Source organism: Populus alba, chromosome 11, assembly GCF_005239225.2.
Source record: "Populus alba chromosome 11, ASM523922v2, whole genome shotgun sequence".
In the NCBI taxonomy this organism is placed as follows: Eukaryota; Viridiplantae; Streptophyta; class Magnoliopsida; order Malpighiales; family Salicaceae; genus Populus; species Populus alba.
Genome location: NC_133294.1, coordinates 15,063,090 through 15,083,496, shown reverse-complemented (window position 1 = coordinate 15,083,496; position 20,407 = coordinate 15,063,090). Strand labels below are relative to the sequence as shown.

General features: G+C 36.7%; 4 protein-coding genes across 5 annotated transcripts; 3 read left to right on the top strand and 1 right to left on the bottom strand.

The window, feature by feature from the left end:
• The first annotated feature begins 286 nt into the window (after nucleotides 1-286).
• On the top strand, nucleotides 287-9,235 carry LOC118047566 (uncharacterized). Its single transcript, XM_035056899.2, has 7 exons — nucleotides 287-2,403; nucleotides 5,022-5,112; nucleotides 5,455-5,612; nucleotides 5,687-5,738; nucleotides 5,827-5,909; nucleotides 6,098-6,191; nucleotides 8,288-9,235. Exons 1-7 carry the CDS (start codon nucleotides 658-660, stop codon nucleotides 8,881-8,883), a joined length of 2,820 nt encoding a protein of 939 aa, XP_034912790.1. The 5' UTR covers nucleotides 287-657; the 3' UTR covers nucleotides 8,884-9,235.
• A 1,211-nt stretch (nucleotides 9,236-10,446) lies between these two features.
• On the top strand, nucleotides 10,447-11,957 carry LOC118047567 (protochlorophyllide reductase, chloroplastic). The gene is made up of 4 exons (XM_035056900.2): nucleotides 10,447-10,543; nucleotides 10,646-11,177; nucleotides 11,273-11,619; nucleotides 11,710-11,957. The coding sequence occupies exons 2-4, from the start codon at nucleotides 10,688-10,690 to the stop codon at nucleotides 11,863-11,865; spliced, it is 993 nt and encodes a 330-aa protein (XP_034912791.1). The 5' UTR covers nucleotides 10,447-10,543; nucleotides 10,646-10,687; the 3' UTR covers nucleotides 11,866-11,957.
• A 1,182-nt stretch (nucleotides 11,958-13,139) lies between these two features.
• Nucleotides 13,140-16,893, top strand: LOC118047568 (ribosome biogenesis protein BRX1 homolog 1). 2 transcript variants are annotated; one of them, XM_073412671.1, is made up of 9 exons: nucleotides 13,140-13,239; nucleotides 13,330-13,564; nucleotides 13,666-13,807; nucleotides 14,037-14,115; nucleotides 14,702-14,826; nucleotides 15,359-15,460; nucleotides 16,045-16,113; nucleotides 16,198-16,394; nucleotides 16,685-16,893. In XM_073412671.1, exons 2-8 carry the CDS (start codon nucleotides 13,359-13,361, stop codon nucleotides 16,345-16,347), a joined length of 873 nt encoding a protein of 290 aa, XP_073268772.1. In that variant the 5' UTR covers nucleotides 13,140-13,239; nucleotides 13,330-13,358; the 3' UTR covers nucleotides 16,348-16,394; nucleotides 16,685-16,893. The 2 variants fall into 2 exon arrangements, with proteins under 2 accessions (XP_073268772.1, XP_034912793.1); XM_035056902.2 differs by having other exon boundaries at nucleotides 13,141-13,239; nucleotides 16,198-16,296.
• Nucleotides 16,894-17,300: 407 nt separating this feature from the next.
• On the bottom strand, nucleotides 17,301-18,963 carry LOC118047569 (stem-specific protein TSJT1). Its single transcript, XM_035056903.2, has 4 exons — nucleotides 18,530-18,963; nucleotides 18,118-18,358; nucleotides 17,865-17,985; nucleotides 17,301-17,692 (listed from the first exon to the last, which is right to left on the bottom strand). The coding sequence occupies exons 1-4, from the start codon at nucleotides 18,739-18,741 to the stop codon at nucleotides 17,499-17,501; spliced, it is 768 nt and encodes a 255-aa protein (XP_034912794.1). The 5' UTR covers nucleotides 18,742-18,963; the 3' UTR covers nucleotides 17,301-17,498.
• Nucleotides 18,964-20,407: the final 1,444 nt, after the last annotated feature.

Here is a 20,407-nt window from a genome sequence, read left to right as displayed (position 1 = left end):
AAAGTGAGTGTTTGAAAATGTAGTAAATATTGTTTTTTAAAATATATTTTTTCTTGAAAATACATTAAAATAATATATTTTTTTATTTTTTAAAATTATTTTTAATATTAACGCATTAAAATAATTTAAAATATTAAAAAAATTAATTTTTTTTTAAATCTTAACAAAAAAATAAATTCAATCTCAAAATTCCTCACGGCAAATAATCAAAGCATATGGACAGACACCCTCAGCACGACAACCGACCTCCATCTTTTCCATTTAATTTAATTTCTTTAATCTTCAACACAAAAACCACACCAAATAAAAAAAAGAAAGTCCAGAGCAGAAACCTTTTCTTACAGTCTCCAAAATCTCTCTCCCAGCCCAAACACAAACACCACGCACAAAAAAAGCATCACCAACACCTCTCCCCTCCCTCCCATCCCACCACATAGGGCTTCGTTCCCTAGTGTTTTCTCTCATCGGATCGTCCTCCCTTTATCCATTCCACCACCCTCAAGTCATTCACACGCACCCCCTCAAACGCACTCCCCAAAAAAACCGTTTCTTTCTTGGAAACCCATTTAGGGATGTTGTTTCTTTTCTATACATATGCATGATATGCCCCCTTGACACTCTCTCAACAATGACCCCTCCTCTTAAACCGATCAAAAAATGAGCAGAAACGACACCACTACTGACAAAAACGACGGTGAAGAAGAACAAGCAGTAGTAGTAGAAGAAGAAGAAGAAGAACATTTTTACGAGTCATTGGATCGCATTGCTTCCTCTTCTTGTTCTACTTCCAACTCCGACTCCGATCCTGACCAGACCCGTTCCAATTCCCCTCGTCTTAACAGCAAACTTCATGTCAGTAATTACGATGTCTGGATCTCTCAACCCGAATCCATCTCCGAACGTCGCCAACGCCTTCTTCACAACATGGGTCTCAGCTCCGACCCCTCTCTTTCCCGCTCCAAACCCGAAACTACCCACGGTGATTTTTACTTTAACCGCTCTGTCTCGTCGGATCGTTTGATTGCAGAAAAACTGAGTGGCTCGGTTTCCAGTTGTTCTTCTGCTATCCACCGATCGAAATCAGACGGTGGTGGTGGTCGCTCTGTAGATCATGATAATGATTTTAATTCGTGTTGTTCTTCGTCTTCTGTTTATTGTTCGCCTTCTTCCATTCTTTTGCAAGATTCAATTAATGTAAATAGTGATGACAGTAATTATAATCGTAATACTAATAATAATATTAACAACAGCAAGCTCAGCAATAATGGATTTGGTGTTGTTGGTTGTGGTGAAAAAAGCAAAAGCAAAAATGGGGCTTCTCCGAAAGATGGTAGTAGTAGTGGCAGTGTTAATGTTGTTGTTTCGCCGAATAAGCCGCCTTCGGGGAAACAACATTGTAGTAACTCCGCTAATTCTAATGAGAATTTTAATGGGAGCTTGTCAGTTGGGAGTTCTGTGGAGTTCGCGGAGGAGTTGGAATGTAGTGGGTCGGCGGATGCGGATGGGGCAGTGGCGGCCGAGGGAGAGGTGGAGGTTTGTACTATTAAGAATCTTGATAACGGGAAAGAGTTTGTTGTTAATGAGATAAGAGAGGATGGGATGTGGAATAAGTTGAAGGAAGTTGGGACCGGGAGGCAATTGACAATGGAGGAGTTCGAAATGTCTGTTGGGCATTCGCCCATCGTGCAAGAATTGATGAGGAGGCAAAACGTGGAGGATGGGACGAGAGGAAATCTTGATTCCAATGCTAATGGAGGAATTGGAGGTGGGGTTACAAAGTTTAAAAAGAAGGGTAGTTGGCTTGGGAGTATAAGGAGTGTGGCGAATAGTGTGGCAAGGCATAAGGAGAGGAGAAGTAGTGATGAGAGGGATACTGGATCGGAGAAGGGAGGGAGGAGGTCAAGTTCTGCTACGGATGATAGCCAGGATGTGTCATTTCATGGACCAGAGAGAGTGAGGGTGAGACAATATGGGAGGTCGTCTAAAGAGTTGAGTGCACTTTATAAGAGTCAGGAGATACAGGCTCATAATGGGTCTATTTGGAGTATCAAGTTCAGTTTGGATGGGAGGTATCTAGCAAGCGCAGGTGAGGATTGTGTAATTCACATTTGGCAGGTTAAGCAGTCAGAGAGGAAAGGAGAGTTGTTGATGGAGAAACCAGATGATTGGGGCTTGAACTACTTGTTAATTGCAAATGGATCTCCAGAACCTAATCTGCTGTCACCACTTGTGGATAGTCATCTGGAGAAGAAGAGGAGAGGAAGGTCATCTATAAGCAGAAAATCTCTGAGCTTGGACCACATCTTCGTGCCAGAGACAGTGTTTTCTCTCACGGATAAACCCATTTGTTCATTCCAAGGACATCTTGATGACGTGCTTGACCTTTCATGGTCCAAGTCTCAGGTTAGTTGGTTTACAACTCTGTTATTCTATGCTTACTATGTTTGTTTTAAAAGCTGCACGCATTCATCAATGATTTTAAAGTTCCAAGTATTGATTCTCTCCCTTTAGAAGTGTGAATGCAAACTGATTTAGTGATCACATGCCATTTTGCTATGACGTGGTTAAAGTAATTCCTCTCTTGTTGCATTCAGCAATTTAAAAGCTTTTCTCCATTGCATAGGACGTACTTTTCTCTCCAATTTCTTTCTCACTTTCGGGTATTATTTTAAGAAGACATTTTCTTATCTGCCTCGATAGAATGCTAAACCAGATGGTTTTAACCACTTGCCAGTGTAGAAGTTCTGCCACTCCTTTTGCTGTATCTTTATCTCACTTGTATCTGATTTGGTTTCTCATTATTTCAACAGTGGTCTTGTTGGACTGTTTAGAGCACATATGATCTAAATTGCAGCTTTTATTGAAACTGTTTTTGTCCGTGTGAGAATGAGTAATTGAGGCAAATAGATCAAACATGGCACAGAGCATGGTTATAAAACCGGTCAGCAATCCTATATGTAGCTGAATTCATATTCCCATGTTGATCTTAAATAACAAGCCTGGGAACTCAGATTGGATTAGAAATGTAGAGTAACTTTATAGTTCTAGCCTGAGAATTACTCATCTCAGATTTGAGGCACAGGTTGGATGCTGGAACCAGTGAGGGATTTTTTTTATAGTTTAGTGGTGAAAATCTGTCAAGTAGGCGAAAGTGGCACTGCATGTGCCTTGAAGGTTATCTAAAGGATTGCCTGGGCTTGAATATTAACTAACAGCTATTGATTTCTGGTTAAATCCATTGACCAAGTGGTAGGCAAGATTGTAATTGAGTTTCCATGAGCAGTGTTCGACATGCTCTTTTATTTTTCTTACCTGGACAGCTATTTTGAGACTGATTTTCTTCTTTGAGAACTTTTATGGGAAAAGAGACCCCAATTGGCTGCTCTGGCATGCTTATAGTAGTGATAAGATGGATGATCATCATTTATGTTATGAGAGAGTTTGCTCTCAAATTCTCTGTAATTGGGCTAAGTGGTCTGTTGCATTAATTAAGATGTTGGCTGAGATGTTAACTGGCTGCAAGGGGAGATCCTTTTGACATTGCATAATGGGAAGGTTAAGGTTCTGTTCTGCTAGTAATCGTAAGTTGGATATGTATTTCTTCTCAATCTCTTCTTCATATTTCCTTTTCTTATGGCACTGGCACCGGTTTCAAGCATTCAGTGATTCAATACTTTTCCGGAGAAATGGCCGGTCATCACTTATTTCCACAAATATTAGAGTAAAAAACCTTGATGGATTCTATAGCGTGGCATGATTAATTTGGAAATGAAATGTTAAGTTGCTGAGGGACATTCTAAGTTTAGAAAACTGCAGAAACATTTTGCTTTCATCTAACACTGGTTCAGTTGGAAGGAAATTGGATGCATTGAGCTTTTTTTTCATCATTATGTTTTTCCCAAAGGATTATACCACACTGGTATATGAGAGATTATTAGGTTCTTCCATCTAGCTTTCCTCCCTCACATAAAAGTGGGACCTATGGGTAGTTATCATGGCGGGGTGCGCTTTCATGTGATTGACAACATGACTTTTCAGTATGTGAAATGTTCGGTGCATAAAATGTACAGTAATGAAATTTCATGAGAAATGTGCAAATCCTTTGTTATTATTTTTGTCATCATTAGCACTGGTTCAACTTGAAGGAAATTGGATGCGTCAAGAAAACTTGTCATCGTTGTGCTTTTTCCAGAGGAAACTACTACCATATGGTCCTGCCCCTGCTACCAGCTTCTAGTCACAGGATCTGAAATGTATTGTAATGAAATTTCATGAGAAATGACCAAATACTTGGTATCGTTTCCATCACCATTTAAGTTTTTTAAGTTGGATGAATGGAAACTGAGCAGAAAGATGGGTATAGAAAACTAATCCAGTCTTTTGGATGGAATTTGTGATATTTTTCACCACAGTAGAAATTCATGGCTTTTGGACAGCATTTCAAGCTGGTAAAATTCTTAAGATTCCCTGTTATCGGATGCAACTGAGCAGAAAGTTTGGGAATAGAAAATTAATCTAGTCTTCTGGATGAAATTTATGATACTTTTCACTACAGTAGAATTTCATGGCTTTTGGACTGCATTTCAAGTTGGTAAAGAAGATACCTTGTTTTCAGATGCTTTGATCTGCCTATTCTAATCTCATCTCAATTTTTTATCTTATTGTTAGTTTTCTGATAATGCCACTTTTTCCTTCATTATTTTAATTTCCACAACCTCCTTTGATCCCTTTATATTCTATTTAAAGTAGTCTAGATTTCATTGGCTGCAAGAGGATTGTTGGAGTTTGTTCTGTCAAGCAGTGTTGTCACCACAAATTTTGTTGTGGGAGATGATAAGAATTTCTGGGATTTAACTCCACCTTGATAGTATTTCAGAAGGATTTTTTGTATTTATGCTATTTTAGCATATTTTGCTCCATTGTGAAACAGGGATGCATGCTTAAGCGCCTCTTTAAGAATTATAAAACTAACAGTTTATCCTTGCATATCCTAACAAAATTCAGTTTTTTTCTTTTCCCAGCACCTGCTTTCTTCTTCTATGGACAAAACAGTGCGACTGTGGCACATGTCTAGCAAAACTTGTTTGAAAGTCTTTTCTCACAGTGATTATGGTAAGTATTTCCCGCCTTGCTTTTTAATACTTATCTTTGTGTAGTTTATAACTTTATGACCTGCCAATTATAAAGCTACTGATATAATTGGCCTTCCTTTTCAAGAGAAGACCTCATCTGTGATAAACATGGAAGACAAGTTCACACTTTACTGCATTTTGAAAACCCTGATTGACTAGCTCAATGACAAAATTCTACATTTTCTCAACATTTAATGTGACTTTTGTTGATTGGATAAACATTTTCTTTTACAATATGGTCAAAACTAGTAAAAAATTTTTTCCTTCTCTTCTTTCCTTTAACTTTGCTAATTGCAATATTGTATGGATTTCCATGGTGCAGTAACATGCATCCAGTTTAATCCTGTTGATGATAGATACTTCATTAGTGGGTCATTAGATGCAAAAGTTCGCATTTGGAGCATTCCTGATCGTCAAGTTGTTGATTGGAATGATCTGCATGAGATGGTCACTGCTGCTTGCTATACTCCAGATGGTCAGGTAGGCTTTTGTTTGCCTTCTGTATATAATAGTCAAAACTTCTTTGCTTAACAAAGTTTTATGGTTTTCTGAAGGGTGCACTTGTTGGTTCATACAAGGGAAGCTGTCGTTTATACAACACATCTGGTACAAGTTGATTCTTACTCACCATTCTCAAATTTCACATCCTCACTGACAACTAATTATTCTTTTGTTGTTTGTCTTTGCTTCTCAGAGAATAAGTTGCAACAAAAATGTCAAATTAATCTGCAGAATAAGAAGAAGAAAGCTCATCTAAAAAAAATCACTGGATTCCAGGTAATTTGATGGCAATAGTATGATGTATATAACTCCAGAGATAACATGTTTAGTTTATATTTGAAAGAAAAATATGTAATTTCTTGATGTGCCACTTTTTTTCTTAGCACAAGGCGCAACCTGCTGTGCATTTTTAGCAACTGCATCTTTTATGTCACTTTCCATTCTCTGATCAATTTTATGAACAGTTTGCCCCTGGAAGTTCATCAGAAGTGCTAATCACATCAGCAGATTCTCGAATTCGAGTCATTGATGGCTTTGATCTGGTTCACAAGTTCAAAGGTAAGAATGTGGGCTTATCATTTCTCTTCTGATCTTTTCTAGCCAAATTGTAATGACAATCATGCATGAAAATTTCACTTGAAACCTGACTTGGATTATTAAGTTGATAGTACCAAAAGTAGGCAATGAAAAATACTTTGAGCCAAGAATTTTGGCTCTGTGAATTAGCAAATCCTAGCCCATCAAGTCTTTGATTTGTAGATTTAGAAAACAGCTACCATTACTACAACCTCACACATTGCCAATCAGTGGGACTTAAGAGATACCATCAGTTTTTTTCCACTCATCGGTGCTGAAATAAATGTTCTCTTTGCGCCAAACCACAGCAAAGCCTTCACAAACTTCTCAAACTCTGTTTCGGGGCATGCCTTGAGGCACAGTAGTTTCGCTCTGCATTAAATCTTAACTTTTGAGTGAAATTTCTCATGTGCATGTTACCTTGGGAGGTCAGGCATATGCCTGACTACTCATGCTTTATACTTGTTGGCATGATGCCCCAAACTCTTGGATGCTTGTGATTTTCAGTTGGTACATTTGGCTTTTCATGATCGAGTGAAATGGTTGCTTCTCCTGTGTTGGTTAAGTGATTCCATTACAAGTATATAGCCTATATCTTTTTTTTTTTTTTTTTTTTTTTTTTATCTTTTTTGAGTCAATTGCCATTTTAATTACTTTTAGTGGAATATTGAATTGTAAGCATTTTTTTCTTTGGTTCTGTTAGTAACATAAATTGCTCGTGGACTTTCTTTATATATATATATCCTTTTACATTTATACTCAATGAACTTTTGTATATTTGATATGATATCTATTTACACGTGTTGTGTGTGTTTTAAAATTCTCAAGGCTTATGCCTCATGAGAGGTACAAACCCTCACCCTACACTTGCATTTTAAAATGCTGTCCTGAAGCACTGAATCCCAAATTCCATGGGTTCTCTTTTGAATTTTAGGTAAGTTTCTGCTGCTGACATTGTAGTCAAAGGCTTGTTTACGTTGTTAAATATCTCTGATTCTAGTTTTAAGATAGCGAGGCTTGTTTTGAAAACTGAGTGAAGTTTATGTTGCCCCTTCATATCGCATATGCTGTATGCAGTATATATGTTCCAGCTTATGCATGCTGGATAAGTTTAAATTTTGGGTTATTCTGGATGTTAAGAGGAGAATTTATGTATGACAGTCTTCCTGTGGCACTGCAAAGATCTTCTAACTAGGTTATGCTAAATTCTAGCGCAAGTTTTCATAATGTCTCAAATATTTTGGCCTGTCCATTGCTTGAATACAGACAATTAATGCTGTGACAAATGAACTCGTTGATCCTGTATTGGTGAAAAGAGGATGAATTACTTTCATATCATAATCTTCTTGAATATATATAGTAGATTTTTCTACACAAGTCTTTGAAACACCTGAAAATTTGCATGGATTTTTCAAGTGCACCCTGTACTATAGGATTCATCTCCCATTCCTTCCTCTATCTCAGCAACATGCTTGTAATCAGGGATTAGTCCATAAAGTGGATATTGTGTTGGTCAGTAGAAAAAAAGAACAAATTTTCTCTAGCACAAGAGTCAATGGGAATCAATCATATAGTTTTTTTGTACGAGGTAGTAACAGAGAATCCAAGCCAAGATAAAGTCGAGCATGTGCAGGATTATTGGTGACAAACAATGGCAAAAAATCGAATCATGTAATATTAAACCACCCAAATTGGTGTAGAATGAGGTAGGAGTCTACATACGAATAAGACAGTTTAGGAAATGCTGATCGTACTCTTTTTTTTTTTTAAGATAAAAAAACTGATTCCGTGTAGCTTATTTGATCTTTTGTAAATTTGAACTGTTGAAACTTGAAACCCATGCTCTAAAGCCTAAAACTTTCTATTCAAGGTATGAAACTAAGTGCATATGATTGCATTTTGAATATAGTAGCAGTAATGAAAATATCTATTTTAAGGTTTTGACAACAGTGCATGATCTTGTTTTTAGATTTCTAGGCTAGAAGTACTATCTCTTCAACTTTGAAGGTGACAATCTTCCAGTAAAGCATTTTAGAATTTTTTTATTCTTAAAGGTTAAGTTGATGTTTCTGTGATAGGGTTTCGTAACACCAACAGCCAAATCTCAGCATCCCTCACAACAAATGGAAAATACGTGGTCTCTGCTAGTGAGGATTCATATGTTTATGTGTGGAAGCATGAAGCTGCTTCCCGACTTAGCAGAAGCAAAGGTGTTGCTATCACACGCTCATATGAGCATTTCCTTTGTCAAGATGTATCAGTGGCCATCCCATGGCCTGGCATGGCAGACACTTGGGGACTACAAGATACTTTATCAGGAGAACAGAATGGCCTTGATAACCATCTTGATGAAGTTTCCATTGTCAATCACCCTCCTACTCCTGTTGAGGAAGCAAGTAATGAGGGCTCACAATCTTTAACTGGGTGCACCAATAGTCCCATGAATGGAATTATTTCTAGTGCAACCAATGGTTACTTTTTTGACAGAATATCAGCAACATGGCCGGAGGAAAAGCTCGATTTAGCGACAAGAACAAGGAGTCATCATGCCAGTGTGGATATCTCCAATGGGTTAAGCCAAAATGTGTCTGCCTATGGTATGGTGATTGTAACTGCCGGCCTTAGAGGGGAAATCAGAACTTTCCAAAATTTCGGATTGCCAGTTCGAATTTAAGGGGCTGAAATGGCAGCCTCCGTGCAGGGAGTGAATGAGTTGGCAAACCAGTACAGTCCATTTTCCTCATTGGCTAAAATGTGTACAAAGATATTTGGTGAGATGTGTAATATTAGCGAGTTCCAATTCTTCTTCCCTTGTGCTTCAGCTCATCCGATGTTGAGTGCAAATGGATAGGCATTCTGATGAGCATTGAGAAGAATATAGATTTGTTAAACAACAAAAAGAGGAAAAAAAATACACCGTGAATTTAGAAACCGATGTATCTGGCATGTCGGGAATTGTAGAGCTATGAGCATGGAAAAATCTTACTCAATTAAAATGAAATTCTTTCATATTCTTGAATGGTCAAGTCAAGTCTTATAGGTTCTATCCCATTTTTGGTTCTTCAGTTATTGGCACTCTGGAAGGGACTTCTCATGAGTATATTTTTGTTTCAGAATCAATTGACGACAAGTACAGACGTGCCAATTTCTACCTATTTGTCTAATTTAGACATGTACAGTGTAGCAGATCGGCTTCACTATATGAGCTCTTTGTTAGTTAATCCTATGTTTGTTCTAAACAGCTGGTAAGATTAATCCCAAAAGGAACCGCATCTTGGTCCTAACTTTGTCAAAGAAGCACATTTTCAGCAGCTAAGAGGGCAACCGGTGACCATCCATCAACCCATACTGGTGGATTAGCTGAGAGAGAGCTAGCAGTCGCAGGTGATAGGAGAGATGGACCATTGACGTGAATCAGGTCAAAATCAATTCTGTGGAAGTCCATTGTGTCTTGAAAGAACCAAAACCCATTCAAGTCCCCACTTAGGAGTCAGGGCCATTACTGCAGGTGGGGTCCCCTCCACTTTGTCGTGGCTCCTTGGCTCCAGTCTGCAACCAATCCCCAAACCATGGCGAGGCTGGCAGAACCTTGGCTCAATTAGAGCAACCCTTGATCCAAAACCCAAGAATCCCCCCCCCCTCCCCATTTCCTGCCATTTTCAACACTTCCATACCTCCCAGCCCATAACTAAGTGTAGTGGAAGTTTTTGTGAAACTGACCAAAATATCCCTAACTATTCATGCCATTTTCATATGAAAAAATAAGGTAAGAAGAAGAAGAAGAAGAAGAAGAAGAAGAAGAAGCTGTTATATCAAGGGAAATCCAAAACACAAAACCTCATTGGTTACTTGGAACTTGAAAGTGACGTAGAGATACATTTGCTGCTAAATATCTTATCCTGTCTGCCAAACATGTCCTACCCCCAAGTATATATAAATACACGTCAAATAATATCTCTTCCAAAACACACTCCCTTTACACTGCTAAGCTAAGCTCCTCACTTCAGTCAGTACTGTAGGCAGAATATACCGTAATTAAACAACAAAGGACTTGAAAACTCGATTTAAACAAGCATAGAGAGTTTGCTTTGCAAGTGGGAATGGCTCTTCAGTCTGCTTCTTTGGTTTCCTCTGCTTTTGTTTTCTCCAAAGAGGTTAGATGCTAGTATTGCTTTCTTACTTGATGCATTAAAGGAAGATTTTAGTATTGATTAAGGCAATTGTTTTGTCCATGCAGGGAAAATCTAATGCATCTTTCAAGGATTCAAGTTTGTTTGGAGTTTCACTCTCAGAACATGTCAAAGCTGACTTTAGCTCGTGCATTGAAGTGCAAGGTAGCTACCGTGTCCGTTCATTATTGGTTTCTTTTTTATTTAAAGTAGCAAACAGAAGGGATTTTCCTAATGAATTCATTTGTATAATATTATTCACCGCAGAGGGAATTCAACCAAGGGGTTGGGGCTGTATGAGCCCAAACAATGGTCGCTGCTACTCCAGCACTCGACAGAGCTTCTTCAGAAGGCAAGAAAACCCTTAGGCAGGGAACTTGCATTGTCACCGGTGCTTCCTCTGGATTAGGTCTGGCAACAGCTAAGGCTCTAGCTGAGACTGGAAAATGGCACATAATCATGGCCTGCAGGAACTTCCTGAAGGCAGAAAGGGCTGCTAAATCAGCTGGCATTGCAAAAGAAAACTACACCATTATGCATTTGGACCTTGCTTCACTTGACAGTGTCCGCCAATTTGTGGATACCTTTAGGCGATCAGGGAGGCCACTTGATGTGCTAGTTTGCAATGCAGCTGTTTACTTGCCAACTGCGAAAGAGCCTGCATTCACTGCTGAAGGATTTGAACTTAGTGTTGGAACTAACCATCTTGGTCATTTCCTCCTTTCAAGATTGTTGCTTGAGGACATGAAGAAATCTGATTACCCATCAAAACGTCTCATAATTGTTGGCTCAATTACAGGTATATACAGTACAATACATTTAAGGTCTGCTTTGTTTTGAATACGTTTCAATTGGTTTTGCTAAACGTGGTGTTGTTTCTGTGAAATATTTTAGGGAACACAAATACATTGGCTGGCAATGTACCTCCTAAGGCCAATCTCGGTGACTTGAGGGGACTTTCAGGGGGCTTGAATGGACTAAACAGACCAGCCATGATTGATGATGGTGCCAAAGCCTACAAGGACAGCAAGGTCTGCAACATGCTCACTATGCAAGAGTTCCACAGGCGTCTGCATGAGGAAACCGGCATTGCATTTGCTTCCCTTTACCCTGGTTGCATTGCCACAACAGGCTTGTTCAGGGAGCACATTCCCTTGTTCAGGCTTCTATTCCCTCCATTCCAAAAGTACATTACTAAGGGCTTCGTCTCCGAGGACGAAGCTGGAAAAAGACTTGCTCAGGTAACCAAAACAATGAAAACTGTAGAGATAAAAATGCTCAGCTATGATTGTGGACAACGCGCAATAACATTATCTGTTCTTTTTGTAAAGGTTGTGAGTGATCCAAGTTTGACGAAATCAGGGGTATACTGGAGCTGGAACAAACACTCAGCTTCATTTCAGAACCAGTTGTCTCAAGAAGCTAGTGATGCAGAGAAGGCTCGTAAAGTATGGGAGATCAGCGAGAAACTTGTTGGCCTGGCCTGAATGAGAAGGGCCTGAGAGAATTTCTTGTCGACTAATTCTTGTCAGACATATTGTTGGTTCTTGAAGCCATATGTTATATTGTTGACAAATAAGTCTCTATTTTATTAAGGATTAATAAATTTCATAAGACTAAAACTGGAAAAGGGCCAGCTACTCTTATACCTATCCACTTAGCCAATCAAAATATAACCATCAATAATGCTTAACATCAAAACAATAACTATTATACTTTCTATACTAAAAAACTAAAAAACTTGGGGGTATAACGCACCTCCTTCACTCTTCATATGAACAATGAAGGAGTTTTTTTTTTTTTTTTGCATTATCCTTCTATCTTCTTTTGTTTTTTTATTTTCATTTATTTATTTATTTTTTAATATTTGCTTGATTTTAAATTTATCTTCTTGAACCTAGTAAAATCCATTACTCGGATTGCAATTTGAAAGGTTAAGTCATGAAGTCCGAGTCGATAAAATATGTCAGGCATCTCAGCATTAAAAAAAATCATCTTAATTTTTTTTAAAACCAAAACCATATTTTTTATTGATTATTTAAGTTGTTTTTAAATCCTGTAAAGTTAATTAAGTTAAGTCAAGCAACTCTTTACGGTTTAATTTTAAACTCAAGCTAGATAAGAAGTGAAGTTAAGAAATTTTAAGACTAATAAAATCAATTTAATAACAATATTAAATAATTTCTTGCAACATAAACTTTTTTTATATTTATTTTTTTATTCTTAATTTGCCTACTAAACAATAAGTTATAAAATAAATTCTACCCTAGTCTTAATTTGCCAACTCAACAATAAGTTATAAAAGCCAGCTCATTGAATTTGGACGCGTAAATAAAGAAAATAAAAGTGATTAATTTTAAATCCACTTTCTATTTATTCTCGAATACTATCATGTTCTTTAAAAAACTAAGAAGTCTTTTTTCCAAGTCACCACATGATTAGTGGACTTTTCAATTCATGCAAGTTAAGTTCACAAACTAGATGAGAGTTGACAATTCAAAATCTTTTTTTTTTTTGAAAAAAATAAATAAAATAATATTATTTTATTTTTACTTCTTTAAATCTTAAAATATTTTAACCTGTATATCCTATGACAAGGTCATGGTCCGGACCTGTTAGTAACTTTGATATCTATTCCTAATTTCCTATCATTGTTTGAATGATAGGATCCATATCCCATGTGATTACTCGGCTTTGAGCCCATCACATATTGGGCTTGAATCGTTTAACAAAAGTCCATTGGACCCTAAGCACTTCCGACACCTCTTCCCCCTTCTACTTTTCTAGGGTTTTGTCAGGGTTTTGGTCATCTCTTACAAAAACTTTTTCCCTCATTCTGCAGCTCTCTTCCTCCTCTTCAGGTATAGGTTTTGGTCATCTCCTGCTTCATTCTATAAACAACTCAGCTATAGTTTTCATGGTTTTGAAGCTAAACGTTTCACGGATTTCAGGTGTCATCTGTACGTAAAGAAACACAGCCATGGGAAAGAAGAGAAAGCATAGTGAGACACAGGTCATTGAACCTGCAAAGAAAGATGAAAGTGAAACAGAGAGACCTAAAAGGACACTCTTGGGTTGGAAAGATAAACCTGAAGAGAAAGAGACTGAATCCCTACCTCCTCATCAGGGTGGTTTTAGAAATAAAGAGAAAGTCTTGGTTACTTGTTCGAGGCGTATTAATTACAGGTTCCGTAAAGATTTAATCTTTTTTTTTTAATATTTGATTTCTGGTTTTGTTGGGGGTTGTTGGATTTTGTTGGTGCTTGAAAGAATTGTTGGTGTTGCAGGTATAGGCACTTGATGTTGAATCTGGTTTCGCTTTTGCCACATTGTAAGAAGGATAGTAAGGTTGAGTCTACAAGTAGTAAAGGCGCAACATTGAATGAGCTTGTTGAGTTGAAGAATTGTTCTTCTTCTTTGTTCTTTGAGGTGAACTTTAGCTTCCTTAAACAAACTATTTGACATGGTTAATTCAATATTATTTGTGCAGGTGATAAAAGGCTTGATGCCTATGGTAACTCATCAAATGAATTAGTGCTGTTGATAATGGTTCCTGATGTTTGCGTGGTTTGGTAATTTGAAGGAAAATAACTTAGTTGCCTTGTTTTAGGTTTTTAGTTGTTGGTGATTTATGTTCTCCTTTCTCTCTATATTTCAGTGCCGGAAACATAAAGATTTGTACCTATGGATGGTCAAGTGCCCCAGTGGTCCGTCTGTGAAATTCTTAGTCAATGCTGGTATGTTATTTTTTTTTTTAATTCTAGCACTGTGATTTTTTTGACAATCATATTCTGTAATAGGCACGAACATGTTGTGTTCAAGTGCTATGTTTGCAGGATCAGAATTTTTGCACATGCATTTAGTGGTGGTGGGAGGGGAAAGTTAGCGAAATCTTCATAGAGATTCACCTTTTTTGCTATGGTTTTGAATATTTTTGTGGAGTTGGAAATCTCCAATTTTTTTTATTTTTAAGCAGTTGTTATGGTATAGAATAGTACTTTTGACTTCTTGTGGCATTTGGTTTGGGAGCATTTGAACATTTGCTTTTCATTGATATCCTGTGGCACTGGAGAGCCATTTTCCTGATTTTCCTTTAATCCTATTTCGTGTACCCTACCATGGAGGATATCCTGTACTCCTTTTTGTAATTTTCTTCTTCCCATTCTGATAATATTATCTCTTTTACAAAAAGGAAAAAAAGGAAAATAAAAAAGAAGCTACTGTTGCAGTTAATCTAATAATTTGATTTGCTCACATGGTTAGCTCTTTTCTTGTATTATGAGTAAGTAGCCTAACCAATGCAACTTGTCTTGTTCATTGTAGTGCACACAATGGAAGAATTGAAGCTTACAGGAAATCATCTGAAAGGGTCTCGACCGCTCTTGACTTTCTCAGCTAACTTTGATAAAGATGCTCACTGGAAACTCCTGAAGGAGATGATCATTCAGGTATTTTGTTTTGTTTCCCATCTTAAAAGCAACATTTATCTGCATTCTATCTTATAATGCATGTCTGAAACACTGGAATCTCCATTCTTTAAGGACAAAATCGTGAAATACTTGTCCAAAATCTCTTTTAATAGCAAAGTCTTCCAGGAAATATTGTAGATAAAATGATTGATATTCTTTGTACTGACAATGTATTGCCTTGTCACAAAAGTATGGTGATAGAGACTACCATTTTGTACATCTTGTTTCTGGATAGTAGAGACATCCATGAAGCAAAATTTTCAGCTCACTAAATTGGCCATTGCTTGCTTTATAAGATCAGTTGAGGGCCTACTAACCTGTTCATTTCATGAATCGCTACCTAGTGATTGCTTGAATGCTCAAATTTTACTTTCCTCAAGGTTATATTTAATTTCTGATTCGTTTACATATGCTAGACCAAAAGTTGATGATGTACTCTGCCATATGTGAACTTCAGAAGTCTTTTCATATGATACTAAGATATTGGCTTCTTTGCCCTTTTTTTTGTCAGATATTTGGAACCCCAAAGGATCACAGGAAATCTAAGCCTTTTTATGACCATGTCTTTGTTTTCTCTATTGTTGATGACCATATATGGTTTCGGAATTACCAGGTAAATTAGACATTTTTTTTTAAGTCTACTTCTATTGGAGCATTTATGCAATTTCTGCCTTCAAAAACTCTATTTTTTCTGTTGCCCAATACTTGTTACACGGTGCATTAATTTATGTTAACATTTTATGACTTTATGCTCCCAACTTAGAAATGACAACAATTAACAAGTTAACCTCCTAAAAGTCATTCAAGCTACAATCTAACAAATGAAGTAGTAGATTGAGGCATATTAGAGCAGAAGACTTGCTTGCTTGTATTTTGTATTTTGGAATCTAGTAGACATGCTACATTATCCGTTTGGTATCTCTAATCAGAAACCTGCATATGTTAAAAAGTTAATTCCTTTTTATGTATAAATCTTGATAAAGTGGTTGCTGAAAATGGGCAGATGCACTGCTATCTAAAAATCCTGAATTTTTATGTATAATTCTTGATGTTCCAATTACATAAAAGTGTCATAGCAGTGTTATTTCTGGACCGCTTTCTATTTTTTGTATTTATTTTATGTGAAGTTTTTTCCCTGTGTTTCGTTAATCTTTGAAACTAACTCCTAGCATCCCGTCCTCTTCTTCTTCAATATAGGTATCTGTTCCTCATAATGAAACAGATAAAATGGCTCGAGGTGGCCTGGATAAGATGACCCTTGTTGAGGTTTGCACTGACATACTTTTGAATTTGTACACACAGTGAAAAATCTGTAGTCGTTATTAATTTTGAAAGACTGGTTTGGTGCAGGTTGGTCCAAGATTTTGCCTGAACCCTATCAAGATTTTTGGTGGCAGCTTTGGAGGGCCAACACTGTATGAAAACCCGTTTTTTATATCACCTAACCAGGTCAGCGAATTATCTACTTGTTTAGTTTGGGTTTTGGCATCACAAGTATGATTAGCTTCTCTTTAGTTAGTCAAGAGTTCCTCCTTTAATGATCTATAGTAAGTATTCACCTTTTCTAGGGTTTTCCATTGTGACAATTGTTTCTTGTTTAAAATAACCATCACGTTTTGCTAGTTTCATGGTTGAGGTTTTTCCCCCTACTGGCTTTATTACTCTGGCAAGTTCAGGAAATGTTGTAGTATGCTGTTTATTCATGTAGTGGCATTTTTGTTCAGAGGTTATTTGGTCGTTTATTGCCACCTGCTGTGATTATATACAATACGATATTTTTTTTTTCTAATATTTTTGCATGAATGGCTCAATATGCGGCTTCTTTTCATTCTTGCAGATTCGAGCACTGGAGAAAAAGCAGAAGGCTGGGAAGTTTGCCAAGAAGGTCAAGGCCAAGACGAGGAGGAAGATGCACGAGCTATCAAATCCATTGGAGCCTGATGAATTTGCAGACATGTGGAAGGAATGATGCGCTTGTCGTACCTACGCTGTTGATGATACTATATCACCTTGTATTCTTCAAGAAAAATTTCTCATTTTGGTGCTCGTTGGCATAATTTGTGTCCCCGCTCTGGATCAGCTTATGCATTTTAACCAGGTTGGTATTTATGGCGGACCATCTTTTCCCATATCACAGAGCTTCGACTTGAAAATTCTTTACACAATCATGCGGCATGTCATTACCTGAACTTCTGCTGCGGTTTTCACCCTGCAACTATGAAGTCGAAACCGGCAATCATGAAATGTTTTTGACAATTTTAGCTTTCGTTGTTAAGTAGAGTAATGGATCAGTATTTGTTGAACTGAATGGCTAATGCCTTTACGTTCAAGTGTGCAAATTCAGATTGATTCTCCAATTTCATGACTTGGCGAAAGGGGTTTTACCGAAGAGCTTGGGGGTTTAAATGCTTCGTGAAAATGAAATAAATAAATAGAAACGCTCTGCGCACCGATTGACCACGTATCACTCTTTCTTATTGACATTTGTACAGGGTGAGAAGATAACAGACCACAAAAAAAAAAAAAAAAAAAAAAAAAAGCAAGGAAAGGAAAGAAAACAGACGACGTGAGGAAAATAGACCAGTTTAGAAGACGTTAGCTCATGCTTGTAGTTCTGATCTGGCTATAAATTGAACACAGCAAATCCTTGATCAGCTGTGTGATTCCCATTCGGTCCAATTGGCCTCACTTCCCCTACGGGGTAAGCTATTAATTCTTGTGAAGACATCAACCTTGAAATTTGCGCCACACAGGAATCCTTCGCTGTCGGTCCTTGGCATGGCTCTAACTTTGTTCATCGGATGCTCAAAGCTCATCAAACCTCCTTCACTATGGAACATAAATCCTGCACATCATCATCATCATCATCATCATTTTGATGAGTAGATCTCCCTTAAGAGAAAGGTTACAACGCAAATCCAGATTCTGCAGACTGCTAGTGATGCCAGTCCAGCAAAAACATTGATGTTATTTGTGAACTATATATGATTAGCCATTACTATGACAATACAAGGTACCTGTTGGGAAGGGAGCAAATGATTTGGCACAGCCAGCTTTTATGATTTCCAAATCATCAGAAATCACCACAGAGCCATCTGCTGCAATACCCCAGTAGAGCTTAACTCCACCATCGGAGCCCTGTGACCATACAACATACTTGGAATCAGGACCGAGAAAACCAAACGTGCTTGAATGTGATTTGAACATATATAGCTCATAAGATTCTATTGACCAGTAGACAAATGAGTCAAAATGATGCATTAAGCATACCAGTGCAGCGAAAACGGTTCCTGCCTTGCTATCGTAGATAACAAAAGCAAAGCTCCCATCAAGATCCTTGACAACTTGATCAGCTGGATATGGACCCCTGTCACGAAGGGTCTTGAAAGCTTCTATCACAAACATGGCCTCATTAGTCCCCTTTGTTAATCCATACTGCTTATTGAGTGTGCATAAATTGTTCAAGCTTCCAGAGAAAAGGCAGTATATACCCTCAAAACCACAAAACAACCTGCACATATATGATCAACAAGACAGTAGTTTAACAATCTGTGAATGAATCAAACCACAAAATGTTAACAGTGGAAAGGATCAGCAAGACAGTAATTTAACAATCTGTGAATGAATTAAACCACAAAATGTTAACAGTGGAAAGGAAACTCCATCAATAAGGAGGTCGTACCTTTGTTGTGGAGAGAAAGGGCTGTCTTGGGGAACATAAGCAAGCACTGCAGCTTCACCAAAGTTTATAGAGAAAGTCTTCTGAGGGTGGTGAGAAAGAAACTCACTCAGAGTTTCCTCAGGAAGCTTAGGCTTCCTAGTACTTCTTTGAGATGCTGGACTATTAAGCTCCTCAGGTGGGTTAGCAAAAGCTTTGTGAAATATTGCCAACATTTTCTGATCTCTCTAAATTTCCAAGATTACACTCGCACCAAAACAGATATTATTGCCTAGAATTTATGCCTTTGAGTTCTTTTTTAAGAGTTGATGATATATGATCACAGAAGGAGAGGTAACCATTAAGTTCTTTTGTAGTATTTATAGGATCAGTTTGAGGCACAAGGTTTTGTTTTTGTAAGGTGGACAGAGGCAATATTATCCATATTCATGGGGGCATGGAGCTTAGGATGATCGGGGATAAGGATCCTCGTACTTCAATGTATTCTTATCCACTTCTAGTTTTTTTTTTTTTTAATCTGTTCAGAATTTTTCCCATCCCCACCCCCACCTGACGTAGTTGTTCTGTCCCTGTCTTCACTGCCCTTATTTGTCAATGTTCTAGTGGTATTTGTTCTTATTCTTCATCATGGGCTCTACTTAAGTCAAGTCAAAACTGAGCTTTAAGCAAATCAACGTTGGGAATCTATTTTTCAATTTTGTATTTCTTTAAAGAGGAAAATGAATTAATTTTGCTGGAAAAAAAACAGGGTGTTCAGTGATTCGTTTGTGAGTTAGCACGATCGAACACAGATAAATAAATAAATAAAACCCTATTGGATTTGAGTTTATCTGACATCCATCACTGAATCAAAATTCTACCGATTTGTTCTTGTATTGTTAGCAAGAATCTGCAGCAAAACGTAATAAATTCTTTGCCAAGGAGATAGCTAGCCATGGATTCTCCCTACAGCCATCTGTAAAATCATTTTGCTTAGAGAGATTCCTAGTCAAAACTTTACTGTGAAGCTTTTGATACTGTGAATCCACCAAAACATTTCTTCTTAAGATATTCATCAAATCAAGCTGCTTTGTGTGGAATCAAGGGTAGAAGCTCTTAACCAATAGCTTGTCATGTTCCATAATCCTTGGATTTAACGAGGCAACTTGCTTACGATATGCACCTCTGTTTACATAGATTTCTTGAATTTCTCGTTTTACAGTCTTTCATTTGTTTTTTATCAAGCCGAAAGTATGTTTTTCTTTGGAAAATAAATTATGGAAAAAAGTGAATTATTTTTTGGTGTTTAATAGTGTAATGAAAAATAAATTGGAAAATAACTTTTCAGTGTTTGGTTATATCATAAAAAATGAGCTGAAAAATAATTTATTTTTTTAAGTTTATTAAAATAAGGAGAAATAAATTTTATAAATTAAAAAGTTGTACGAGAATGAAATTGAAAAAAATATAATTTCATAAATTATCTTAAATAAAATAAATAATAATCAAAATAATAGAGATCAAATCTAAAAAATTAAAAAATTAAAAAATTAAAAAATTAAAAATTAAAATAATAATAATTAACATGTCATAAATTATTTCAAATAAAATAAATAACAATAAAAAAAACGAAAACCAAATTTGATAGATAAAAAATTTCAATAAAAAAATGATAAGGAAAAAAAAATAACAATTATAAAAATAAAGACAAAGTTAATATAAAAAATAAATTTTAAAAGATAAAATTAAAAAATAAATATTCAAAACAAAATATATATAACAATCAAAAGTTTGAGGATCAAATTTGATATAATCAACAAATAATATGATATTTTTAAATTTTTTCTAATTCGAGAAAATGTTTTTCATTCAAATTTTTCAGAAAAATATTTTTTAAAAAAT